The sequence below is a fragment of the Trichechus manatus genome, unplaced genomic scaffold, assembly GCF_000243295.1.
Source record: "Trichechus manatus latirostris isolate Lorelei unplaced genomic scaffold, TriManLat1.0 scaffold00087, whole genome shotgun sequence".
Lineage (NCBI taxonomy): Eukaryota > Metazoa > Chordata > Mammalia > Sirenia > Trichechidae > Trichechus > Trichechus manatus.
Genome location: NW_004444023.1, coordinates 5,623,951 through 5,646,940, shown reverse-complemented (window position 1 = coordinate 5,646,940; position 22,990 = coordinate 5,623,951). Strand labels below are relative to the sequence as shown.

At 52.1% G+C, this 22,990-nt stretch overlaps 2 protein-coding genes across 2 annotated transcripts in view; both read left to right on the top strand.

The window, feature by feature from the left end:
* The window catches only part of LRRC4B (leucine rich repeat containing 4B), a 53,087-nt gene extending 33,040 nt beyond the window's left edge, over window positions 1-20,047 (top strand). Inside the window, exon 3 of the mRNA XM_004381710.1 lies at window positions 17,545-20,047. Within this exon, the coding sequence (XP_004381767.1) occupies window positions 17,545-19,362 (1,818 nt within the window). The 3' untranslated portion in view covers window positions 19,363-20,047. The remainder of the gene's footprint in view (window positions 1-17,544) is intronic.
* Window positions 20,048-22,779: 2,732 nt separating this feature from the next.
* Window positions 22,780-22,990, top strand: part of ASPDH (aspartate dehydrogenase domain containing) — a 3,302-nt gene continuing 3,091 nt past the window's right edge. Inside the window, exon 1 of the mRNA XM_004381709.2 lies at window positions 22,780-22,834. Within this exon, the coding sequence (XP_004381766.1) occupies window positions 22,780-22,834 (55 nt within the window). The remainder of the gene's footprint in view (window positions 22,835-22,990) is intronic.

Here is a 22,990-nt window from a genome sequence, read left to right as displayed (position 1 = left end):
ACTGCCCCATAGGGTTTCCAAGGAGCAGCTGGTGGATTCGAACTGCTGATCTTTTGGTTAGCAGCCAAATGCTTAACCACTATGCCACCAGGGCTCCTATTGCACTGTCCAAAAAACCCATTGCCGTGGAGTCAATTCTGACTCATAGCGACCCTAAAGGACAGAACAGAACTGTCCCATAGGGTTTCCAAGGAGCACCGGTGGATTTGAACTGCCGACCTTTTGGTTAGCAGCCAGAACTCTGTAGGTGCCTGAAATCTGATGGTTACATTAGCAAGTGCGTGGCGCTGCTTGCCATCTTGCAGAGCCACGTGGCCCTGAACCTCCTGACAACCCAGGAGAGGGATGGGAGGGGGCATCATCCCCGCTCTTTATTGAGAGCGGACCGAGGCCCTGAGAGGTGGAAGACCCTCCCTGCTAGTTTCCTAGCAAAGGACCACACCCTGGGTGGCTGATAAGAATAGCAAACTTTGAAGTACAAATTCAGGGTGTCAGCAGGTCCATGCTCTCCAGGAAGGTTCTAGGGGAAGATCTTTCCTTGCCTCTCCTGGCTTCCCACAGCCCCAGGAGTTCCTTGGCTTGCAGCTGCTGCATACCTCCATCACCACATGGCCGTCTTCCCTCTGTCTGTCCCTCTGTGCCCTTCTCCTCTTTTATAAGGACACCAGGAGGCCCTGGGTGGTGCAAACAGTTAAGCACTCAACTACAGTTCGAACGCACCCAGAGGCACCTGGTAAGACAGGCCTGGCGATCTGCTTCTGAAAGATCACAGCCTTGAAAACCCTAAGTACTCTGCACATGTGGGGTTGCCATGAGTCGGAATCGACTCGACAGCAGCTAACAACGTAAGGATACCACTAAGATGGGGTTAGGACCCACCCTACCCCAGGAGGACCTCATATTAACTTAACTGGCAATGTCTTCAAAGACCTTACTTCTAAACAAGGTCACGTTCTCAGGTACCAGGAGGGTTAGGACTTCAATATATCTTTTGGGGGGACACAGTTCAATCCATGACACCCCCATTCTCACCCTCAGTTCACAACATGCCCATCTGACCAGTCCCTTCCAGGCTACAGAGGCCTCGTCACCTCTCTGAGCCCACCTCCTCATCCAGAAAACAGAGACAGTGACTCCTCCACACAGAGGCCGGCAGGTAGAAGGGATGTGTGCCGGCCCCCAGCGCTGCTCCAAGCCCCTTCCATGGTAGTGAATGTCACCCTCATAACTACGCTGTGAGTTGTCCATAGGTGCCGCAGAGTCGATTCCAACCTACAGCGACCCCATGTGACAGAGCAGAACTGCCTCAGCATTTTCTAGGCTGAAGTCTTTATGGAAAGAAGCCCTGGTGGCGCAGTGGTTAAGTGCTTGGCTGCCAACCGAAAGGTCGGTGGTTTGAACCCAGCAGCCGCTTGGCGGGAGAAAGATGTGGCAGTCTGCTCCCATAAAGATTACAGCCTTGGAGCACAATGAAGAAAACTAAAGACACAAGGGGAAGATTAGTCCAAAGGACTAATGGACCACAACTACCACAGCCTCCACCAGACTGAGTCCAGCACAACTAGATGGTGCCCGGCTACCACCACTGACTGCTCTAACAGGGATTACAATAGAAGCTCCCAGACAGAGCTGGAGAAAAATGTAAAACAAAATTCTAACTCACAAAAAAAGACCAGACCTACTGGCCTGACAGAGACTAGAGAAACCCTGAGAATATGGCCCCTGGACACCCTCTTAGCCCAGTAATGAAGTCACTCCTGAGGTTTACCCTTCAGCCAAAGTTTAGACAGGCCGATAAAACAAAACAAAACTAAAGGGGGACACCAGCTCAGGGGCAAGGACTAGAAGGCAGGACAGGACAGGAAAGCTGGTAATAGGGAACCCAAGGTCAAGCAGGGAGAATGTTGACATGTCATGGAGTTGGTAACCAATGTCAGAAAACAATATGTGTACTGTTTAATGAGAAGCTTGTTCTGTAAACCGTCATCTAAAGTACAATTAAAAAAAAAAAAAAGATTACAGCCTTGGAAACTCTATGGGGCAGTTCTACTCCGTCCTGAAGTGTCGCTAGGAGTCAGAATGGACTAGGGGGCAGTGGGTCTGGTTTTGGTTAATATTTACGGGACCAGATCGCCTGTGGACCTGCCAGGTGGGTTCAAACTGCCAAGCTTTTGGTTAGCAGCTGCGCACCTAACTGTTTTTGCTACCAGGGCTCTTTACCCTGTGAGTAGATACTATTTATTATCCCCATTTTACAGATGAGGAAATGGCGGCACAGAGCAAGTAACGTTCTCATCCAGGATTCCACAGTTAGTAAGTGGAACTGGGATTTAACCCCAGCAGGCTGGATGCAGAACTTCATTTTTTTTTTTCCTAACTCTTTTCACTGTGGTAAAAATGACATAGCATAAAACTTGCCATTTTAACCATTTTTAAGTATACAATTAGGTGGCTTATAGTATATTCACAATGTTGTGCGACCATCACCACTATGTTTAAGTTTCAAAACACTTCATCATCCCCAACAGAAACTCCACACCCATGAATAAGTAACTCCCAACACCCCACCCCCACCCCGCCCCGCCGAAGCCCCTGGTAACCACTAGAACTTGATTTCTTAAACGCTACTCCTGATAGTTCCTTACTGGTACCATCCAGGCCCTAAGCCCCGCTGATTCTATTACAGAACTGTAACTCGAGTTCCAGCTCCCTCTGTATCCCCACGGCCCATCCATCCCAGCTCAGGCCTTGTCCTTTCTCGCCGGGACCCTCGCCCCTGCTTTCTCCTGGCTCCCCCGTCTCAGTCCGCCTCCCATATCCCAGCCAGAGTCACCATGTGGTCCTTCGGCTTTAAAGCTGCCCTGCCGCCCTCAGCCCCGGGGCGCCACGTGCTCTCCAGCCGCACTAGACTCAGGAGCGCCCTCTACTGGGCGCCAGGTGCGGCCGCCCTTCCCTTCCTGTCCTTTAGTAACCAGTCACCATGCGTGCCAGGCCCACTTCCACGTGTGTTACGGACGTCACGGTGCGCTCCCCACAACTGCGCCCCACCCCCACTTCATAGAAAAGAAAACAGCCCCGAGAGGAAGCCACAGAGAAAGGTTGTAGCTCATGAACCCACGCCCTGCTCTGCCTTTTGCTCTCCAGTCGGCCTGGCCCCTCCTAGGCCTCCTTCAGAACCCACTCATTTCCCTGATACAATTCTTGAGCACCTCCTGTGTGCCAGGTACTGCTCTAGACACAGTGAGCAGGCAGGGACAGTGGCCAGCACTGCGCTGAGCCCTGACACGTGGAAAGGCGTTTCCTCCTCACCCCAGTCCTAGGAGGCAGAGCCTATCCTCCCAGTTTATAGATGGGGAAGCAGCCCCAAGAGGGCTAGGATGGACCCAGAGTCAGAGAGGCCCACCAGGGTGGAGGTGGGGTCAGGACTCTCCTGTCTGGCACTTGAGCCCTGACCACCAGCACAAAGGAAGAGCCCGAGTATGGGAGTCAGGGGGCAGAGAGAGGACAGGTCTGTCTGAAGCAGGCGTCTAGACGAAGTGGTGAGGGCTGTGACCAGCAAGGCTGTGAGGTCGCAGGGGCCCATGGGGTTTGGGCTTTCTCCTCTCGGGTGGACATGGGGGCCACTGGGCTCTGGCTAGAGCCCCTCACATCCCCGTGACAGGACGGGTTGTGGACCGGGGACACCCCCACCTGTGGCAGTGACACCAGTAGAGGCTGAGACATTAGCTCAGCTGCCTTGCCCCAGGGTGGCTCTTCAGGGCATGTCATGGACCCTGCAGGCACCCCAGTGACTAGAGGTCGGTGCCTGGCATGGGTCTGGAGTATCCTAGTAGGGACAAGTTTAGGATTTGTTTTGAGGGGGAGGAGTGAGGTAATATTGACCAAAACAGTGATGATGGGAATTTACTGAAGGAGGAGACCACTGCTTCCTGGGCGCCCCCTCTGCACCTGATGCTGGGCTGCGTGGCCATGTTACTTGCCTGTTCTCGCTTAAACCTCAGTGCCAGGTCAGCACTACCGTCCCCACTTTACAGAAAGGGGAGACTGAGGCCCCAGGAGGGAGAATCTGGCCCGAGCAGCTCAGCTTGCGAGTCAGGAGCCCACTCTGTCTCCCTAGTCTGCTGGGCTCAGGGCCGCGATGCTGATTGTCACATCTGGAGGTTGGAGCATCCTTGTCGAAGAGGGAGGTGCAAGCCCCTTATCCCAGGGAAAAGGAAGAAATATGAGAAGGCATCATAAAAACGTTTCATAGGAAAAATAAAAATGTTTAAATCGTAAATGTAAAAAAATTAACACAGAAAACACTCAACAGTAAGCTTACTAAACTTTTGTTATCGGTTCATTACATTCAGAACGTACAAAAACAATTTATCTTAATAGTGTTAAGATGAACAATTCACTTAATCATGTTCCTACCACGATTAAATTTTTAATAGAGGATTTTGTGACAGTTTATTTTCTTAAAAACCCAACAGAACACAGTGGATTTTGTTTTGTTTTTTAAGCTTTAATCATGTTTACCGGTAGGTAAACTGAAGTGGAAAGTCCCTGAAATAGGCCAAGTGGTAGGATGAAGATGGGGGAGGAGGCCCCCGTGGGGAATGGGAGGCAGTCAGTGTGGGCTCCTCCAGGGCAGGGGCCACCTGGCCTCACCTGATTTCTGTCTGTGTCCTTAAGACCTGGCACAGAGCCTGTCGTGAGTAGGGGTAAACCAAACCAAAAAACCAACTTGACTCATGGCGACCCCATGTGTTACAGAGCAGAACTGCTCCATAGGGTTTTCTTAGCCATGATCTTTATGGAAGCAGATAACCAGGCCTTTCTTCCACAGTGCCACTGGCTAGGTTCACACGGCCAACCTTTAGGTTAGTAGTTTAGTGCAAACTGTTTGCGCCATCCAGGGACCTGGGTAGGGGCGGTGGTCAGGAAATGTGGACTGAAGGAATGAGGGGATTTGGGGACATAAGCAGTTAGGCAAGACCCCAGGGAACCCTCAGGACCCCTTGTCTGAATGAATAGTCCTTGCATGGCACCTTCCAAGCAGAACCCACAGGCCTAGTTTCTCTGCAGCAGGGAAGAATGTCAGCATCCCATCAAGCCAAAGAGGTCAGGGTGCTGTGGACCCCAGAGAGGGCCCCCAAGGCAGAGCCATTTACCTGCTCCAAGAACAAGCCCCACGTAGCCTATCCCGCTCTGTATCTGTGGCCCTGCAGATGGCCTCGTGCAAGTTGTCAGAGGGGGCTCTTTGGGGGGTTTCAAACTATGCTGTGGAGGGGCCCCAAGCCTGCCTCTCCCCTGCAGCTGGGGCAGTGTGTCCTCCCTGCCTTGATCTGCTTACACCATAGCCATTTACCTGATCATTTGCATAATTAATGTCTCTCTTCTTTCTTCCCCACTCGAGGGTGGGGTCTGGGTGGACAGAGCTGCCTCTCCCTTTTCCACAGCTGGATCCCAGAGCCTGGCATGATGCTCAGCACATAGCAGGTGCTCAGGAATGTCTGTTGAATGAGCACATCCACACGAGTTAGTGTATGAGACCAGGCTCGGCAGCACAGAAAACACAGGGACACCCACATACAGACAGCCTTCTTGGTTTATGGGCAGCCAGGAGTGGTGGAAACTTCATGTTTGGACTTAAGACACGCAGGCTTCTAATCCCGGTTTTGTTGCTTTGGAGCAGTGAGATGGAGGGCAAGTGGCTTTGCCTCACTGAACCTCTGCTTCCTCTGCTGTAAACTGTAAGATATGAGGGGAAGCAGGGCATGTGGCTGGTAACACCCACGTGGCAAGATTTCCACACGGATTAAATGAGACCATGCCCCCAGAGTGTTTAGCACAGGGTCTGGTACATAATAGGCACTTAACAAATACCAGTTCCCCTTTTCCTTTATTAGGAAGCTGCCCAGGATGGCACTTTGTGTTAGTCAGCAATGGGATCAACTTTGTATTGTTCAGGATGACAGGAGAGAAATCGGCTGGCTTTGGTCTGTAGGTATGCATGTTAAATTTTAGAGTTAACCACTAAAATAGGAGAAAATACACAAATTCTAAAATATTAAAGGGAGGGAATGGAATAAGAAGAAACTCAGTCGATCCAAAAGATGTCAGGAAAGGGGAAAGAACAGGCTATAAAAATCAGGATGAACAGAAAGCACCAAATGATATGGTAGAAATAATTCCACATATATTAGTAATTACAATAAATATAAATAGACTAAACTTCCAGCTAAAAGACAGAGATTTTTCAAAGTGAATTAAATACAAAATCCAAAAGACACATCTAAAGCATAAGGACAGAAAGCCTGAAACTAAAAAAGATGGCCAACACTAGCCAAAAGAAAAGCTAGCATAGCTTTAGTAGTATCAGACACATAGACTTTAAGGCAAAAAGCAAAATAAGTTGGAATCAGAAACAAAAACCAGAGCACTTTCAGCTCCCAAGTTCTATCACTGAGGGTTTCGATATGCTGACATTGCACATTGGCCGACACGGCTGGGGTGTTCTCCACGTCTTTCCTAGTCCATTTACTCAACAGACCTTGGCTGAAGGCTGCCATAAACTAGACCTTGCACTGGGTGCCAGAAATGCAGAAATCATTCAGACAGTCTCTGGTCATAAGGACTCACTGTCTAGACAAGGAGGCAGACATTTAAACCAAATTACAACCCAGTGTAACAGGGTCTAATAAGGAGAAAGTGTGTGACAGGTGAAGGGCAGGGGCTCAGAGCGGGCCTCCCAGGGGAGGGCAGTCAGAATTTGCTGGTGAGTACAGAGACAATGGCATTCCAGGCAGAGGGTTCAGCCTGTGCAAAGGCAGAGAGGTGGACTGAGCCTGATGAGTGTAGGGAACCTCATGAGTCTCCCCAGGGCTGGAGTAGAGGAGAGGGCAGTGAGGCAGGTCCTGCAGGGCCTCCAACACCAGGTCCAAGGTGATAGGGAGCCACAGGAGGACTGTGAGCATGGATGTGGTGGGGTCTGAGCTGCATTTTAGATCATACTGACAGCCAATATAGAGGAAAGATGCTAGGGAAGAGATGAGGAGCCCAGAGATGGGACAGCCGCTAATGATCATTACCAGCCGAGTCAGTGATTTAAAAATGCACGTAGTCCCCGACTTACGACAGTGCTCCATAGTAAGTCGATTCTGATGTAAGTCGAATACCTCTTTTTTTTTTTTTTTTTTTTTAGTTTTTATTATCATATTATCATTGCCTTTTATTATCAGTATCTTTATAAATCTGATCTTTATTTGTCTTTGGGGGTTGACATGAGAATGCTAACATCAGCAAATTATGAGCTGCAACACTATGTAGTACATATTACTAATGATAAGATGTAAAAAAAAAAAAAAAAGGATGGTCGTAAGTGCAGTTCATCGTAGCTTAAATATATTGTAACCCAGTGAGTACCAGTACATATCATTTCGTGCTTGCCACGTCCCAAGCACTTCATATTCACTGCCTCATCCAACACTCACAAATAACTTCATGTTATTTGTGGAAAGTGGGTTCAGAAAGGTGAGGACGCTTGCCTAAGATCACACAGCTGATTAGCAACAAAGCCAGGATTCAAATGAGCCCAGACTCTTACCCACTCTGCTGCTCCACAGGCACCATGCAGAAAAGAGGAGGAGGGTGAGGGGAGAACAGACTGGAATTCTGTTAGAAACAAAGGGACTCACTATTTAAAGCAACCCTACCACACATCTTCTAATTAAACCCGGCTTCCCTTTGCAGCAACACCCCCAGCCTGCTTCGTTCTCGAGTACATTATTAAAGTGATTGGCAGGAGGACCCCCACCCCCTTTGAAAGTGCCCCCTCATCTCCCTTCACACATGCCCTTCCTATCTCAACTGGGGCAAAGCTCGCTGAGGCCGAGCAGGGAGCAGCCTGCAGGCTCTGCTCCATCCAGAGGCCCCAGGGGAAGCTGAGGGACTTGGAAAACAGACACTCTGGGCTGGAGTCCCAGCTCCACCCCATCCCGGTGGGCAGCCCTGTGGAGTGATGGACCTTGCAGAGCTGGAGCTGAGGCAAGAGAGTGAGGGTGGAGGATGCCTGTGCAGGTTCAAAGCCTGGCCTGGTGCTTCCTTGGCACATGACCTGGAGCACATGACCTGCTGAGCTGTTCCCTTCTCTGAAAAATATGCCTCGTAACACCTGGGTGGCGCAAATGGTTTTGTGCTCGACTACTTACCAATAAGTTCAAACCCACCCAGTGGCGCCACAGAAGAAAGGCCTGGAGATCTGCTTTCGTAAAGATTACAGCCCAGAAAACCCTATGGGGCAGTTCTACTGTCACACATGGAGTTGCCATGAGCTGGAATCAATGGGACGGCAGCAGGTTTGGGTTTTTCTTGGCAGGGGTGGTGGAGGAAAAGATGAGATGAGGGGTGCAAATCACCCAGCCCAGAACTTGGCATTTATCACTAGTACTCAGGAGCACCTACTGGGTGCCAAGTGAGTCCCATCAATTATCCTGAATCATCAAAACTGTGAGGTTGACAGCGTGATGCCCTTCCACAGATGAGGAAAGGAATGACCCTCCTCACACTTGCTCCTTCAAAACCACTTTATCCCCAGTGCCTTGGCAGGCACTCAGTAAATAAACAATGGGTGAATAAGGGCTCCTTGGGCTGGGTTCAAGAGGATGAACAGGAGTTTTCCAGGTGGATGAAAAGGGAAGGGCATCCTGAACAGAGGGAACAGCATATGCAAAGGTAGAGTACCTGGTGGGTTCCAAGAACTGATACCGGCTAAAATGAGGGCTAAGCAAGAGGGGAAAGCAGACCCCAGACCAGGCAGGGAAGGCTTCAAACGCCAGGCTCAATTTCCTCCGAGGGCACTGGGGAGCCATGGAGGGATCTAGAACAGGGTAAGGCAGAGTCAGCTCTGGGTGTAGCAAGAACCTGGAGATGGACTTGAGGGGAGAAAGAGACTTGAGGCTGGAGGGAGGGCCCAGGGGGAGAGGACAGGGCCCGAGCTGGTGCTATGGCGGCAGAGAAGTAAAAAAGGGATGGAAACATCAGGACTTGCTGGCTGACTCCACAGGGAGGCAGTGAGGGTGGGGGGATTCAGGCTGCAGGCCGGCTCTCTGGCTTTTGACCGGGGAGATGGGATGGTGGGGTCTCACTGAGAACAGGTCCCTAGGAAGATGGAGGAGCAGCTGAGAGGCACATAGTGGGTCCTTAAGCAGTCCCTGGATGGCGCAAACAGTTAGCCGAAGGTTGGCAATTCAGACCCACCCAGAGACGCCTCAGAAGACAGGCCTGGGCAATCTGCTTCTGAAAGGTCACAGCTCTGAAAACCCTCTGGAGCAGTTCTACTTTGCACAAGAGGTCACCATGAGTCGGAATGGACTGGACGGCACTTAACAATAGTTGTAATTGTGTGCCTGAGACTCTATGCATGGGGGATTGTGTGTGGCTTGTGTGTGTATGGGATTGCGTGAATGCTACTGTATGTGTGACTGGGTATTGTGTACCTAGATTCCGTCCCTGCCGAAGGAATCGAGCGTGCAGAAACGTCTGTCACTACGAGACCACGGCTGTGTGACTGTGGGTGCTGGGTCACTCTCAGAGTTCCTGGGTGTCACACACAGTTAAGTGCTCGACTGCTAGCCAGAAGATTGGCAGTTTGAGTCCACCCAGAGGTGCCTCAGAAGAAAGGCCTGGTGATCTGCTTCCGAAAGGTCACAGCCTTGAAAACCCAGTTCTACCCTGCACACATGGGGTCACTATCAGTGGGATTCAACAACCCGACAGCAACTAACAACAACACGCAGCTTGCAGATGTGTTTGTTGTCAGAGGGACCTGGGGAGGCCCCAGGACCGCCTAAGTGTGACTGAGACAGGGCGAGGGGGCAACTTTGAGGGAGCTCCTGCCAGCACCTGGACACCTTGTTCTCAACTTCTCTGTCCAACTCTCAAGTCTGACCTTTTAGTCTCCCTCATTCTCTCCCTAGTGATTAGCAATGACTTCAACCCCCTCCTCCTGTTGTTATTATTATTGTTATCAATAGCCACAGCAACACAGCCTGTTTCACGCATACCCGCATTTCTCAGGGACAATAAAAGCATTCCATGAGGAGGGTTCTGTAGGGTATTGTTTGGGAAACCTAGACTTAACAGAACCTGTAACTCTCATTGTGAGTTCCCAGACTTCTTTGATCAGGAAGCTTTTTGTTACTGCGGTTGTTGGGATAAGCGTAGACAGAGCGCACTGGGGCGCTGGTTGTTGGGGGGATGCTGGCCTGGGTCCTTTCCTGATGTTCTCAGGGGCCGGGGGGTGGGGTTGGGTCTCCAGAGCTTCAGCCCTGGGCGGGCCAGGCTTCCTCAGACCTCCTAGGATAGGAGATGCCCACTGCCCCCTGGCGGGGTGCAGGGACACAAGTCGAGGACCCCCAACCCTCACGGACCCACTGCCTGCTCCCACCCATTCCTCCTCTCCTCCCCTAAAGTCAAGTCCCCGAGTGTCTCCTGCGTGTCAACCTGCAGGCTGCTCATTCACCAGCTCCCACAGACACGACTCACCTCCTCCTTCCTTCAGCTCTCCAATTAGCCATGTTCCCTGTAGGAAGGAGAAAAGGCAGAACAGTGTTGAAGAAAATAAAGTTGACCCTGTTGATTTCATCTGAAGCAGAATTCTATACAGACATTAAAATCATGTTTTGGAAGCATATTTAATGATATGGGGGAATGCTTCTGATATATTATTAAGGGGAAACGCAGGGCCCAGTAGAATACATGGTGTCATCACAATTTTGTAAAAAAATATAAAAGATGATGAAAAAATATATCCCTACATCAGATGCATAGGGGGAAAAAAAGGACTGAAAGAATATGTACAAAATTGTTAACATGAGTTAACTCTGGGTAGAAAGATGTTGGCTGATTTTTCTTTTCTTTTTCCCAAAATGAGCATATATTATTTTGATCATCAGGGGGAAAAAGTTATATGAAAAGCCTGCTTTATCTGTTGTTATATCTAATGTGGTACCCAGCTGAGGGCCTGGCACACAGGAGACTTCAGTGAATGTTTATTAAGTGAGAGGGAGGGAGGGAGAATAGGCAGATGGACGGTTGAGTATGTGGGTGGACAGACCGACGGACGGAGGGAAGAAGGAAGGAAGGAGGGAAGAAGGAAGGAAGGAGGGAAGAAGGAAGGAAGGAGGAAAGAAGGAAGGAAGGAGGGAACAATGGAGGGAGGGAGGAGAAAGGGAGGGAAAGTAGGTTGGAAGGATGGATGGAAAGAAAGATGGATACATGGGTGGAAGGGAGAGAGGGAGAGAAAGTAGTCCCTGTAAACCATTCAAAGTGACCTGAGAATTCCAAAATTTTAAGGGCCCAAATGTATCTCCTAGTCTGTCCCTTTTACCTGGAAAAGGCCACAAAGACTCCTTCATCAGGCAAGGTGCTTCGGGTTTAAGTTTCTTGGGGAAGACCAGTTGCCATGCAGGGAAGGGCTACTGAGACTGGAGATTCTGAGAGAGACTACTTTAAAATGTACTTCATTACAAGAAGCAACAAACCAACCCAAAATCCTATGAGGTGCTGCTATGCTGCAGGCCCTGTGGTGGAGACCCAGACCCTCCCTGTGGTGGGTGGGACAGACGCAGACAGCCCGGCACAGATGAGCTCACGCCAGGCTGTAGGAGCCCAGAGGAGGGGGCCCTGACCAGCACGGGCAGGATGGCTGGGGCCTGGACACCCTCCAGAGCAGGTGACACTGGGGCCGGGCATTGAAGGGCAGATGGGAGGTGGCCAGAAAAAAAAGTCGGAAGGGTGTTCCTGGTGGGAGGATCAGCCAGTGCGAAGACCTAGAGCAAGCTCGTGTTTGCTGTGTTCAGGAAATTGCTAGAATGGGGGCTGTGGGAGGGGACCAGTGGAAGAGGAAGGGGGAGGTTAGGCCAGCCAAGGAGCTGCTCGAGGGCAGGGCCATGTCCTATACGGGACCTCACTGTCATCGTGTCCTGTGTCCAGCTCAGTATGGGATGGAACAATGTGCTGGGAAGGACAGGGAGCCCTGGGAGGGTTGTGAGCAGGAGAGCGACAAGTGAGCAGGGGATGTATAAAGACCCTCTGGGGCCGTGTCAAAGAGCCCTGGTGGTGCAGCAGTTAAGCTTGTGGCTGCTAACCAAAAGGTCAGCATTTCAAACCACCAGCCCCTCTGCAGGAGAAAGGACCTGGCGATCTGCTCCCGTAAAGATTACAGCCTACAAAATCCTGTGAAGCAGTTCTACTCTGTCATATGGGGTTGCCATGAGTAGTGTGTCTGTGTCTAGGTGAGAGGGGGATGGAGCAGACAGTCAGAGGACAGGACCTGGGGACCGACAAGGTGGGGGCAGGTCCTGGGGGTTTCATACTAATGCCCCTGCCCTTCATCGGGGACCTGCAATAAGACAGCTGCCACCCAAGAGCTGCCCCTCACAGGTGGCAGTGTGCCACTGCCTTGGGATAGAAGGGTCAGGCCCTCATTCCACTGACGCAGCACTGGTCACTCAAAGCCAATAATAACAGTAATAACAACACCGTGATGAGGGCCAGCACTGCACTGAGCGCCGGCCACCTCAACCCCTTTTCATCTTCCTGAAGTAGCTTTCACCATCTGCCCTTCAAGTGACAGAACTGCAGCCTGCGAGCAGGAGATGACTCTGAAGGCTGCTCCCGTCGGATGTGCCACCTCCACAGCCTCAGTGTCCCCATCTGTCAAATGGGAACAGCGATGCTCTGGGACCAGCTCTGCCACAGGACTTGCCCGTGTCACACTCTCTGGGGGCCTCCGCTTCCTCCTCTTGAAAATGGGGCAATAGTAGTCCCTTCTCCGGAGGGCTGCTGGGAGGATAAGATGCAACTGTGTTCATAAAGGAGGCGCGAGAAAGCACTGTATATAAACGCGAGCAGTCCCACAGGCAGCCGCTCCCCGCACATGGCTGCTGAGAACTTGAGCTGCAGTGAGTCCTAGTGGAGAAGCACTGTGGGCGTAAAACATGCACCCACTGGAATTTGAAGACTTAGTATGAAAAAGATTGTAAAATAGCTCACTAATAATTTTTTATTTTGATTACATGTTGATAAAATATTTTGTATACATAGGACTAAATAAATTATTAAAATTGATTTCACCTGGTGTTTTGTTTTAATATGGCTACTAGAAATTTTAAGATTACCTACTTGGCTCAGGTGATATTTCTATTGGACAACGCTGGTATCAATAACAGTTGTTATTATTTTATGATTATTACTGGGCTAAGAATATTACTGTTCCTTCTGCTGGGTGCCTCTCAGGTATCGCCTTTTTCTTTGGTTTAAAACAAAACAAATTTATTATCTTACCGTTCTGTAGCTCACTGGGTAAAACTGAGGTGTTGACAGGGCTGCATTCTTTTGTGGGGGCTCTAAGAGAGAATCTGTTCCCTTGCCTTTTCCAGCTTCCAGAGGCCGCCTGCATTCCTTGGCTTGTGGTTCCCCTCCTCTGTCACCAAAGCCAGCAGCGTGGCCTCTCTCTGACGCTGTTTCCATTGTCACATCTCTTTCTACAACTCTCCCGCCTCCCTCTTCCACTCTTTTTTAGATGTATGTTAGTTTACTGATATATTTTCCACCATCTCCCCCAACATTTTATTATGAAAATTTTCAAACGTGCAGAAAAATTGGAGGAATTGTACCGTGAATGCACGCATACACACGGCATAGGCCCTAGAATTAACATTTTGCTCTATTTGCTTTACCACATACCTCTCCATCTCGCCACCCCGCCCTCCTCTCATCAGTCCATCCTGTTTTTTGTGTGTGTGGTAAATGTATATTTAACAAAACGTTTGCCATTTCAACAGTCTTCACGTGTACCATTCAGTGACATTATGCTCATCATGTTGTTCGACTATCACCACTATCCATTTCTAAGTTTTTCCATCACCCTTAACAGAAGTTGGAAACGCTGGTGGCACAGTGGTTAAGAGCTATGACTGCTAACCAAAAGGCTGGCAGTTCAAATCCTCCAGGCGCTCCTTGGAAACCCTATGAGGCAGTTCTACTTTGTCCTATAAGGTGACTATGAGTCGGAATCGACTCAATGGCAGTGGGTTTGGTTTGAGTTTTAACAGAAGTTCAGTGCCCCCTAAGCAATGAGTCCCCTTTCCCCCTCCCACCCGACCCTATCCCATTGCCATCGAGTCAATTCCGACTCATAGTGACCCTATAGGACCGAGCAGAACTGCCCCATAGGGTTTCCGAGCCTGTAATATTTATGGAAGCAGACTGCCAGATCTTTCTCCCATGGAGTAGGTGGTGGGTTTGAACCGCTGACCATTTGGTTAGCAGCCAAGTGTATAACCACTGTGCCACCAGGGCTCCTTCCACCCGCCCTTGGTAATCACTAATGAACTGTGGTCTTTATACACTTGCCTATTCTAGAGATTTCATTTAAGTGAGATCATAGAATATCTGTCCTTTTGTGACTGGCTTCTTTCGCTCAGCGTAATGTTTTCAAGGTTCATCCACGTCGTGGGAGGCATCAGGACTTCATTGCTCTTTATGGCTGAGTGGTATTCCGTTGGGTGTATAGAACACATTTTGTGTATCCATCATCAGCTGATAGACACTTGGGTTGTTGCCACCTTTAGGCGATTGTGAAAAGTGCTGCAGTGAACACTGGTGTGCATCAAGTATAGTCTTTTTTTTTTTTAATAATTTATTTTATTGTGTTGTTGTTGTTGTTGAGAATATACACAGCAAAAACATACACCAATTCCAGTTCTACATGCAAAATTCAGTGACATTGTCAGGTACAGTCTTTTTTTAAAAAAAATAATATTTTATCGTGTTTTCAGTGAAGGTTTACACAGCAGTTTAGGTTCCCATTCAACCATTTCTACACAAGTTGTTCAGTGACATTGGTTACATTCTTCACAATGTGTGAACATTCTCAGTATTTCCGTTCTGGTTGTTCTGTTTAAGTATAGTCTTTTTAAAAAACTTTCTAAGTTGTTTTTGTCCCTGCTTCTTATAAACGTAATTTCTGTCCATCAAAGAAAAAAATAACAAAAGAATAAAAATTGCCCACAATCCTCAACCCTTGGAGTTTACTACTAAGTCTTGGAATATTTCCTTCCAGTTTTTTTTTTTGTTTGTTTTTTTGTTTGTTTTTTGGTGTATATACACGGATACCCAGCTCTTCATCATCTTTGTTATTTTCGTGAAGTTGCGATCACACTGTATGCTGTTTGGAGTTCTCCATTTCCCCCTCAGTATTGTAGCAGTGATTAAGTGCTTGGCTGCTAACCAAAAAGTGGACAGCTTGAACCCACCAGCTGCTCTGTGGGAGAAAGATGTGGCAGTCTGCTTCCATAAAGATTTACAGCCCTGAAAACCCTATGGGGCAGTTCTACTCTGTCCTCTAGGACCGCTATGAGTTGGAATCCACTCCACGGCAATGGGTATTGTAGCCTAAGAATTCCCGTGTCATTAACTAGGCTTCAAAAATACGAGCTGATGGCTGCGTGGCCTTCTGCGCCCAGTTTGATAGGCATGGTCATCACAAGAGGAAGAGCCTATAAAATCCTGCTTCCCACACCCCTCCCAGGTCCAGCAATGTCCCTTCTGGGGTCTTCCAGCCCCAGCCACAAGTTCAGGAGTTCAGAGCCTTGACTCTATACAGCCTGAGTCCAAATCCCAAGTCTCCCCGCTTCTCCCCCGCTGTGTGAGCTTGGGCAAGTCACTGCACCTCTCTGTGTCTCAGTTTCCTCACACTAAGATGGAGATTATTCATAATCCCTCCTGTGAGACACTTGAGGCCAGGTGTGCTTGGCATTCTGATGTTGATGTTGTTGCTGTTGTTGGTTGCCATTGAGTTGGCGCCAACTCATGGTGACCCCATGTATAACAGAACAGAACATTGTGTGATTAAAAGCATTAGCTCTCTAAGGAAATAGAGCTAGGTTCAAAGCCAGTTACTTGCCCTGTAGACTTGAACAAGTGACTTTGGCTCTCTGAGCCTAACTTTCCCCATCAGTTGTTGTTGTTAGTTGCTGTCGAGTCATCTCCCACTCGTGGCGACCCCATGTTCAACAGGACAAAACGCTGATCAGTCCTGCGCCATCTTCACCATCACTGGTACACTCAGGTGCATTGCTGCAGCCACTGTGTATTTTGACTGCCTTCCAACCTAGAGGGCTCATCTTCCAGCACTCTACTGGACAATGTTCTGTTGTGATCCATAGGCTGATTTTCATTGGCTGATTTCTGGAAGTAGATCGCCAGGCCTTTCTTCCTAGTCTGAGTCTAGAAGCTCCACTGAAACCTGTCCATCATGGATGACCCTGCTGGTATTTGAAATACTGGTGGCATAGCTTCCAGCATCACAGCAACATGCAAGCCACCACAGTACGACAAACTGACAGACAGATGGTGGATTTTGATATTACAAAGGTTATATGTACCATATAGTTCGTAACACCCCAGAGGGTCTTACACCCTAATCAAATGTGGGAATATTTCTAGAATGAAATGCTTGAATAGTCACATGAGTGGGATCAATAAATGCTTTAAATAGCTTCACAGGAGTTCTGATCAGGTTTTGCCACCAAATGGGATTGGTGCCAAAGTGAGGAGGAATCTTCTGGTTTGCAGAGCTTTATGGATTTCAGGATAGCAGGGATTGAATAAGGACTTGTAATAATATCCATCTCGCAGGGAGTTATGACCCATAAAGCACTCAGGACTGTGTCTGGCACTGAGACAGTGCTCAGTATGTTAGCTGTTAGGATTGCTAGTCTTCATCTTTTGTATTGAGGCTTAATTTACATATAATAAAGTGCACCCATTTTAAGTGGACAGTTTGGGGATTTGGATGATTGCATATAGCCATGTAACCACCATCCCAGTAGAGAACATTTCCATCACTCCAGAAAGTGTCCTCATGCCCCTTCCCAGTCTTCCTCGCGCATCCCACACACACTCAGAGGCAACAAGTTGCTCTGGTGTTCTAATCCCTTATGAATGGAATCCTATAACAGGTAGTCTTTTGTACCTGGCTTCTTTTGCTCAACATAATGTCCATGAGATTGAATGTATCAGTGTTCTTGTTGTTGTCAGTTGCCATCCACCTGTCTCCAACTCGTGGTGGCCTTATGTGTAACAGAACAAAATGATGCCCAGCCCTGAGCCATCTTCATGATTGTATGATTGTTGGTATGTTTGAGTCCATTGTTGTGACTACTGAGTGTACCAATAGTTCATTCCTTTTCATTCCACTGTATGGAGGTACCTCAGATTGTTCGTCCATTTCCTCGCTGATGGACATTTGGGTTGTTTGCACTTAGGGCTGCAGTTCCACAGTAAAGATGGACATATAACTTTCACATCTCTTTGGTCAATACCTAGGAGTGGAATGGTCAAGTTATATGGCAACTCTATGCCTGATGTACTGTCATTTATCCCCACCAGCAGAGTGTGAGTGATCCAGTTTCTCTGCACCCTCACCAACACTTGTCGATATTCTTATTATCAGCATTAGCAGTACTGATCAGTGTCCCTCCCTCCCCCCAGGTGATCCGGACAGACACATTCAAACACCTTCGGCACCTAGAAATCCTGCAGCTGAGCAAGAACCTGGTTCGTAAGATAGAGGTGGGTGCCTTCAACGGGCTGCCAAGCCTCAACACACTGGAGCTGTTCGACAACAAGCTGACGACGGTGCCCACGCAGGCCTTCGAGTACCTGTCCAAGCTTCGCGAGCTCTGGCTGCGCAACAACCCCATCGAGAGCATCCCCTCGTACGCCTTCAACCGCGTGCCCTCGCTGCGGCGCCTCGACCTGGGTGAGCTGAAGCGGTTGGAGTACATCTCGGAGGCGGCCTTCGAGGGCCTGGTCAACCTGCGCTACCTCAACCTGGGCATGTGCAACCTCAAGGACATCCCCAACCTGACAGCCCTGGTGCGCCTAGAGGAGCTCGAGCTGTCTGGCAACCGGCTGGACCTGATCCGCCCAGGGTCCTTCCAGGGCCTCACCAGCCTTCGAAAGCTGTGGCTGATGCACGCCCAGGTGGCCACCATCGAGCGCAATGCCTTCGATGACCTCAAGTCGCTGGAGGAGCTCAACCTGTCGCACAACAACCTGATGTCGCTGCCCCACGACCTCTTCACACCCCTGCACCGCCTTGAGCGCGTGCACCTCAACCACAACCCCTGGCACTGTAACTGCGACGTGCTCTGGCTGAGCTGGTGGCTCAAGGAGACTGTGCCCAGCAACACTACGTGCTGCGCGCGCTGCCACGCGCCCGCCGGCCTCAAGGGGCGCTACATCGGCGAACTGGACCAGTCGCACTTCACGTGCTACGCACCGGTCATCGTGGAGCCGCCCACGGACCTGAACGTGACCGAGGGCATGGCGGCCGAGCTCAAGTGCCGCACGGGCACCTCTATGACCTCCGTCAACTGGCTGACGCCCAACGGCACGCTCATGACGCACGGCTCATACCGCGTGCGCATCTCGGTGCTGCACGACGGCACGCTCAACTTCACCAACGTCACCGTGCAGGACACAGGCCAGTACACGTGCATGGTGACGAACTCAGCCGGCAACACCACTGCCTCGGCCACGCTCAATGTCTCGGCCGTGGACCCCGTGGCGGCGGGCGGCGGCGCGGGGGGAGGCCCCGGGGGCGGCGGCGGCTACACCTACTTCACCACGGTCACCGTGGAGACCCTGGAGACGCAGCCCGGCGAGGAGTCGCTGCAGCCGCGCGGAACGGAGAAGGAGCCGCCGGGGCCCACAACCGACGGCGCGTGGGGCGGGGGCCGGCCTGGGGACGCAGGGGGCGGTGCCGCCTCGTCCACCACGGCGCCTGCGCCGCGCTCCTCGCGGCCCACGGAGAAGGCGTTCACGGTGCCCATCACGGACGTGACGGAAAACGCCCTCAAGGACCTGGACGACGTCATGAAGACCACCAAGATCATCATCGGCTGCTTCGTGGCCATCACCTTCATGGCCGCCGTGATGCTCGTGGCCTTCTACAAGCTGCGCAAGCAGCACCAGCTCCACAAGCACCACGGTCCCACGCGCACCGTGGAGATCATCAACGTGGAGGACGAGCTGCCGGCCGCCTCGGCCGTGTCAGTGGCCACCGCCGCCGCTGTGGCGGGCGGGGGCGGTGTGGGCGGGGACAGTCACCTGGCCTTGCCCGCCCTGGAGCGCGACCACCTCAACCACCACCACTACGTGGCGGCCGCCTTCAAGGCGCACTACAGCAGCAACCCCGGGGGCGGGGGCTGCGGGGGAAAGGGGCCGCCGGGCCTCAACTCCATCCACGAACCTTTGCTGTTCAAGAGCGGCTCCAAGGAGAACGTGCAAGAGACGCAGATCTGAAGCCGGGCGCGAGGGGCCTTGCGCCCAGCCACGGGGGACGGGCCAGACTCTGGACCCCTTCCATGTCCCCCAACCGCCCTCCCGGACCCGTGGGGGAGGTGGGGAAAGGCGGGCTGTGAGCCCCAGCTGCTCCTGGACTCCACCTAGCGGCCGGGCGGCGAGGACAGGGCCGCCTCCAGGAATGGGTTCTCCGTGGGCCTTCTAGCCGCGCGTCCCCGGTGACTGAGGATTCAGGAGAAGGGCCAGAACCCTGGGTTTTTTCTCCTTGCTCTCCCCACCACCCTGCCCGGCCCTCCGCCTTCTTCCAGGGGAGAGAGGAGCTTTTGGGGGGGTGTCCTATCCCCTCGCCCCCCCAACCACCCTCCTTTTACGGTTCATTTTTTTGCAGTTTGACGCCTGTCCCTCCCCCCCCCACCCCCCGCCCTGGAAACTGAAGAGACAGAACGCGTCGTCCGAGCCTCCCCAACACCCTGATCCCCGTCCCCCAGCGCTAAGCTCCACTCCGGCCCTGCCCCCCTTGGCTGGGGGGGGCAGCCCCACCCCGTCCCCCTCCCCCCTGCCCTAAGCCGCCCCACAGACTCTTTTGATACTGAAGGGAGGTTTGCGTCAACGACTACCTGCTCTGTAATTACTTTAAAAAAAAAATGGAAAAAGTAAAAAATATATATTTTTTTGGGTTATGAAAACACGGAAGAGAGGGAAAACAAAATGAAGGTGGGGTGGGGTTGAGGTGAGAGGCCAGAAAACTTCAAGTGTTCTAGGGAGCATCATCTGGAAGGTGGGTAGGATTGGTACCCACCCCCGGGTCAAGAAGTCCTCTTCACCCTGTCCATGGGTCCAGGAGGGACCTGAAGCTCCAGAGTGGTCTCATTCCCCCAACACATGCAACACTGGTAGTTAGTGTCCCCCTCACTTCACAAATGTCCCTGGGTGGCTCAAATGGTTTGCACTCAGCTACTAACCGAAAAGTTGGCTGTTCCAACCCAGCCAGTTGTGCTGCAGAAGAAAGGCCTGGTGGTCAGATTCCATAAAGATTGTTGTTGGGTGCCATCAATTCCGACTCGTATCGACCCTATAGGACAGAGTAGAACTGCTCCATAGGGTTTCCTAGCCTGTAATCTTTACAGGAGCAGATCGCCAGGTCTTTTCTCCCTCAGAGCCCCTGATGGGTTCAAACTGTCAACCTTTTGGTTAGCAGCCAAGTGCTTAACCACTGTGCCACCAAGGCTTTGTAAACATTACAAGCAAGAAAACGCTCTGGAGCAATTCTGCTCTGTAACACATGGGTTGTAACACATGGGTTGCTATGAGTCGGAATCACTCCCCAGCAGCAGGTTAGATTATTTCGGTTTTCACTTCACCGCAGAGGAAACTGAGGGGGCCTTGAACCAGGGCGTGCTGGCCTCGACCCCAAAGCCACTCAAGACACTGCTGTGGTAGAAAGAGGGTGGTGTGGAGGCAGAAGAAGGCGTAATTGTGGGGGGATGGGGGGAGTGCACCGGCTGCAGCAGAGGCCCGAGGAGCATGAGGGAAACTGCGTTTGTGCCTTATTTTTTAGTGAAGAGGCAGGAGAGACTGGGTCCAGGCCTGGGGAGCAGAGGGGACAGGGAGAGAGGACACTGCAGCCTAGACGGGACAGAGCCCTCTGCCAGAGGCAGCTGCTGGGTGGAGGCAGTGTGTGATGTCTAGGGGAGACCGAGGTACCCGCGTCTCAACACAGTGAAAGAGAGGGAGGGAGAGCTGCCTGACTAGAGAGGCAGGTGAGGACAGAGGGGCGACCAGAGCCCGCGAGAGCCTGACAGCTGTGTCCCACGAGAGGGAGGCACCCCTTCCAGGCCCTCTTGCTCCCCTCGCCTGGGCAGACACTGCTGGACACCAGCCCAGGCCAAGTGACGACCGTGGGGGGGGGGGGGCAGGTGGGCAGGAAGGGCCCCGTCTAACTGGGGAGCCCTGACACTGTCCTCACGCCCGCACCTCTTCCCTGGCTGTTCCTGCCCCCATAGCATCTTGTCTCGCCCCACTGGGGCTCTTACAGCACGATCTCCCCTTATCAGCCCCCGCCAGCCTCCCGTGGCGGCGAGGTGTCTGGGGTCTCGGGCCCTATCAGTCCGGGACTATCTGCTTCCGCCACTGCTGCCTGTCAACTTGGGACTCTGAGCGCCCCCCCGCCCCCTAGCCTCCCTTTCATGCTCTCTTTCCCTCTCGGTCCCTTTGAGCGCGGATCCTGGTTGCCATGGAAACGCTGCAGCGGGTACCAGGTGGCGGTTGGGGGCAGGGCGCGGGGCTGCCGCAGCCTCCGCCATTTCCGTGCCAGGCAACTGAGAGGCGCAGTGGCCGGGCAGGGCGCGTTGTGGCGAGCACTCAGGAACTCCCGGGCTTCGGACCTTCTCCTTGGCCCCTGGCAGGTGGGGGGAGGGAAGGGCATGGAGGTGAGGCTGTAACCTGGGGGTAGGGTGGCTGGTGGCATCTTGGAAGGGGAGGGGAGAGTGAAAGGTGAAAAGTCAAGGTGAACTGAAGGACAATGAGAAGAAGGAGGGAGGTTCTGGGGAAGACGGGGGGCGGGGTATGCGGGGGAGGGGGCGGGGCAGGACTGGTGCCCACTGAGGCAGGGGCATGGCTAAGACAAGCTGGGGAGACGGCGGAGCTGGCCGGGCTGAGGCCACCTGAGGACCAGCCAGGCAGGGTGCGGAGAAGAGGCAGACTAGGTCCAGGCTGGGGACAGAGTTGCAGCAGACCAGGCCAGGAGAAGACTTGCCGGGGGCAGGGAGCTGGAGACAGCTAGAAAGAGAGACAAAGAGAAGAGAGATCCGAGGTAGAGACCTAGAGAGAACCGCAGGGCAGACAAGGGGAGGTGCACGATCCCCACACAGGGCTCACCATGAGCCAGAATCTACTTGGCGGCAACGGGTTTGAGGTTTTTTTGTTTTTTTTTTTAATGGACAAGAAGCACACTCGTGCCAAGGCGGAGGGAGAGACCCAGAGAGAGGAACAAGCTGAGCGTCCAGAGTCCCCTGTCCGCGGCTCCTCCCGCTCCCTCCCAGCACTCTCAACCCCCACCTCAAGCAGGATGCAGTTTCTATGACAACCTGGCCGGCCCGAAGGGGGCGGGGGACTGCAGAGGAAATTTTCCACGACTAGAAGGGAGGAGGGTGCAAGGCAAGGGAAGGTGGCCCGGATAGAGTGGGGGCCACGCAGGGCTCCTGAGTCCCAAACCAGCATACTCAAGGCACTCTAGAGGGCAGGAAGTGTCCTCACCCACCCTCACCCCAGCAAACCCACCCCCCAGCTCAGTGGAAGGTTCCTGAGAGGCCCAAAGGTCAAATGTCCAAAGGTCACCGCTGCCCAGGCCTCCCGTGGAGAGAGGGGTGGGCAGGGAGGCATCAGCCAGAGCTCAGAATCTGCTGTCAGATCCCAGGCATGGCCCTCGACAGGGTCCCCCAGAGGGTCGGGGTGGTGGGCTACGGTCGCCTCGGTGAGTGCGGAGCACCTTAGGCTTTCTTCTCCGGACCTTTTACTCAAAGCCAAGTCCATGTCTCTCCTCCTGTGTCTTTATCTGTGCCCAATGGGTTTCTGTTCCCCTCTCTGGGTCTCCATCCTCCTCTCTCTGGGTCTCTGTCCCCCTCTCTCT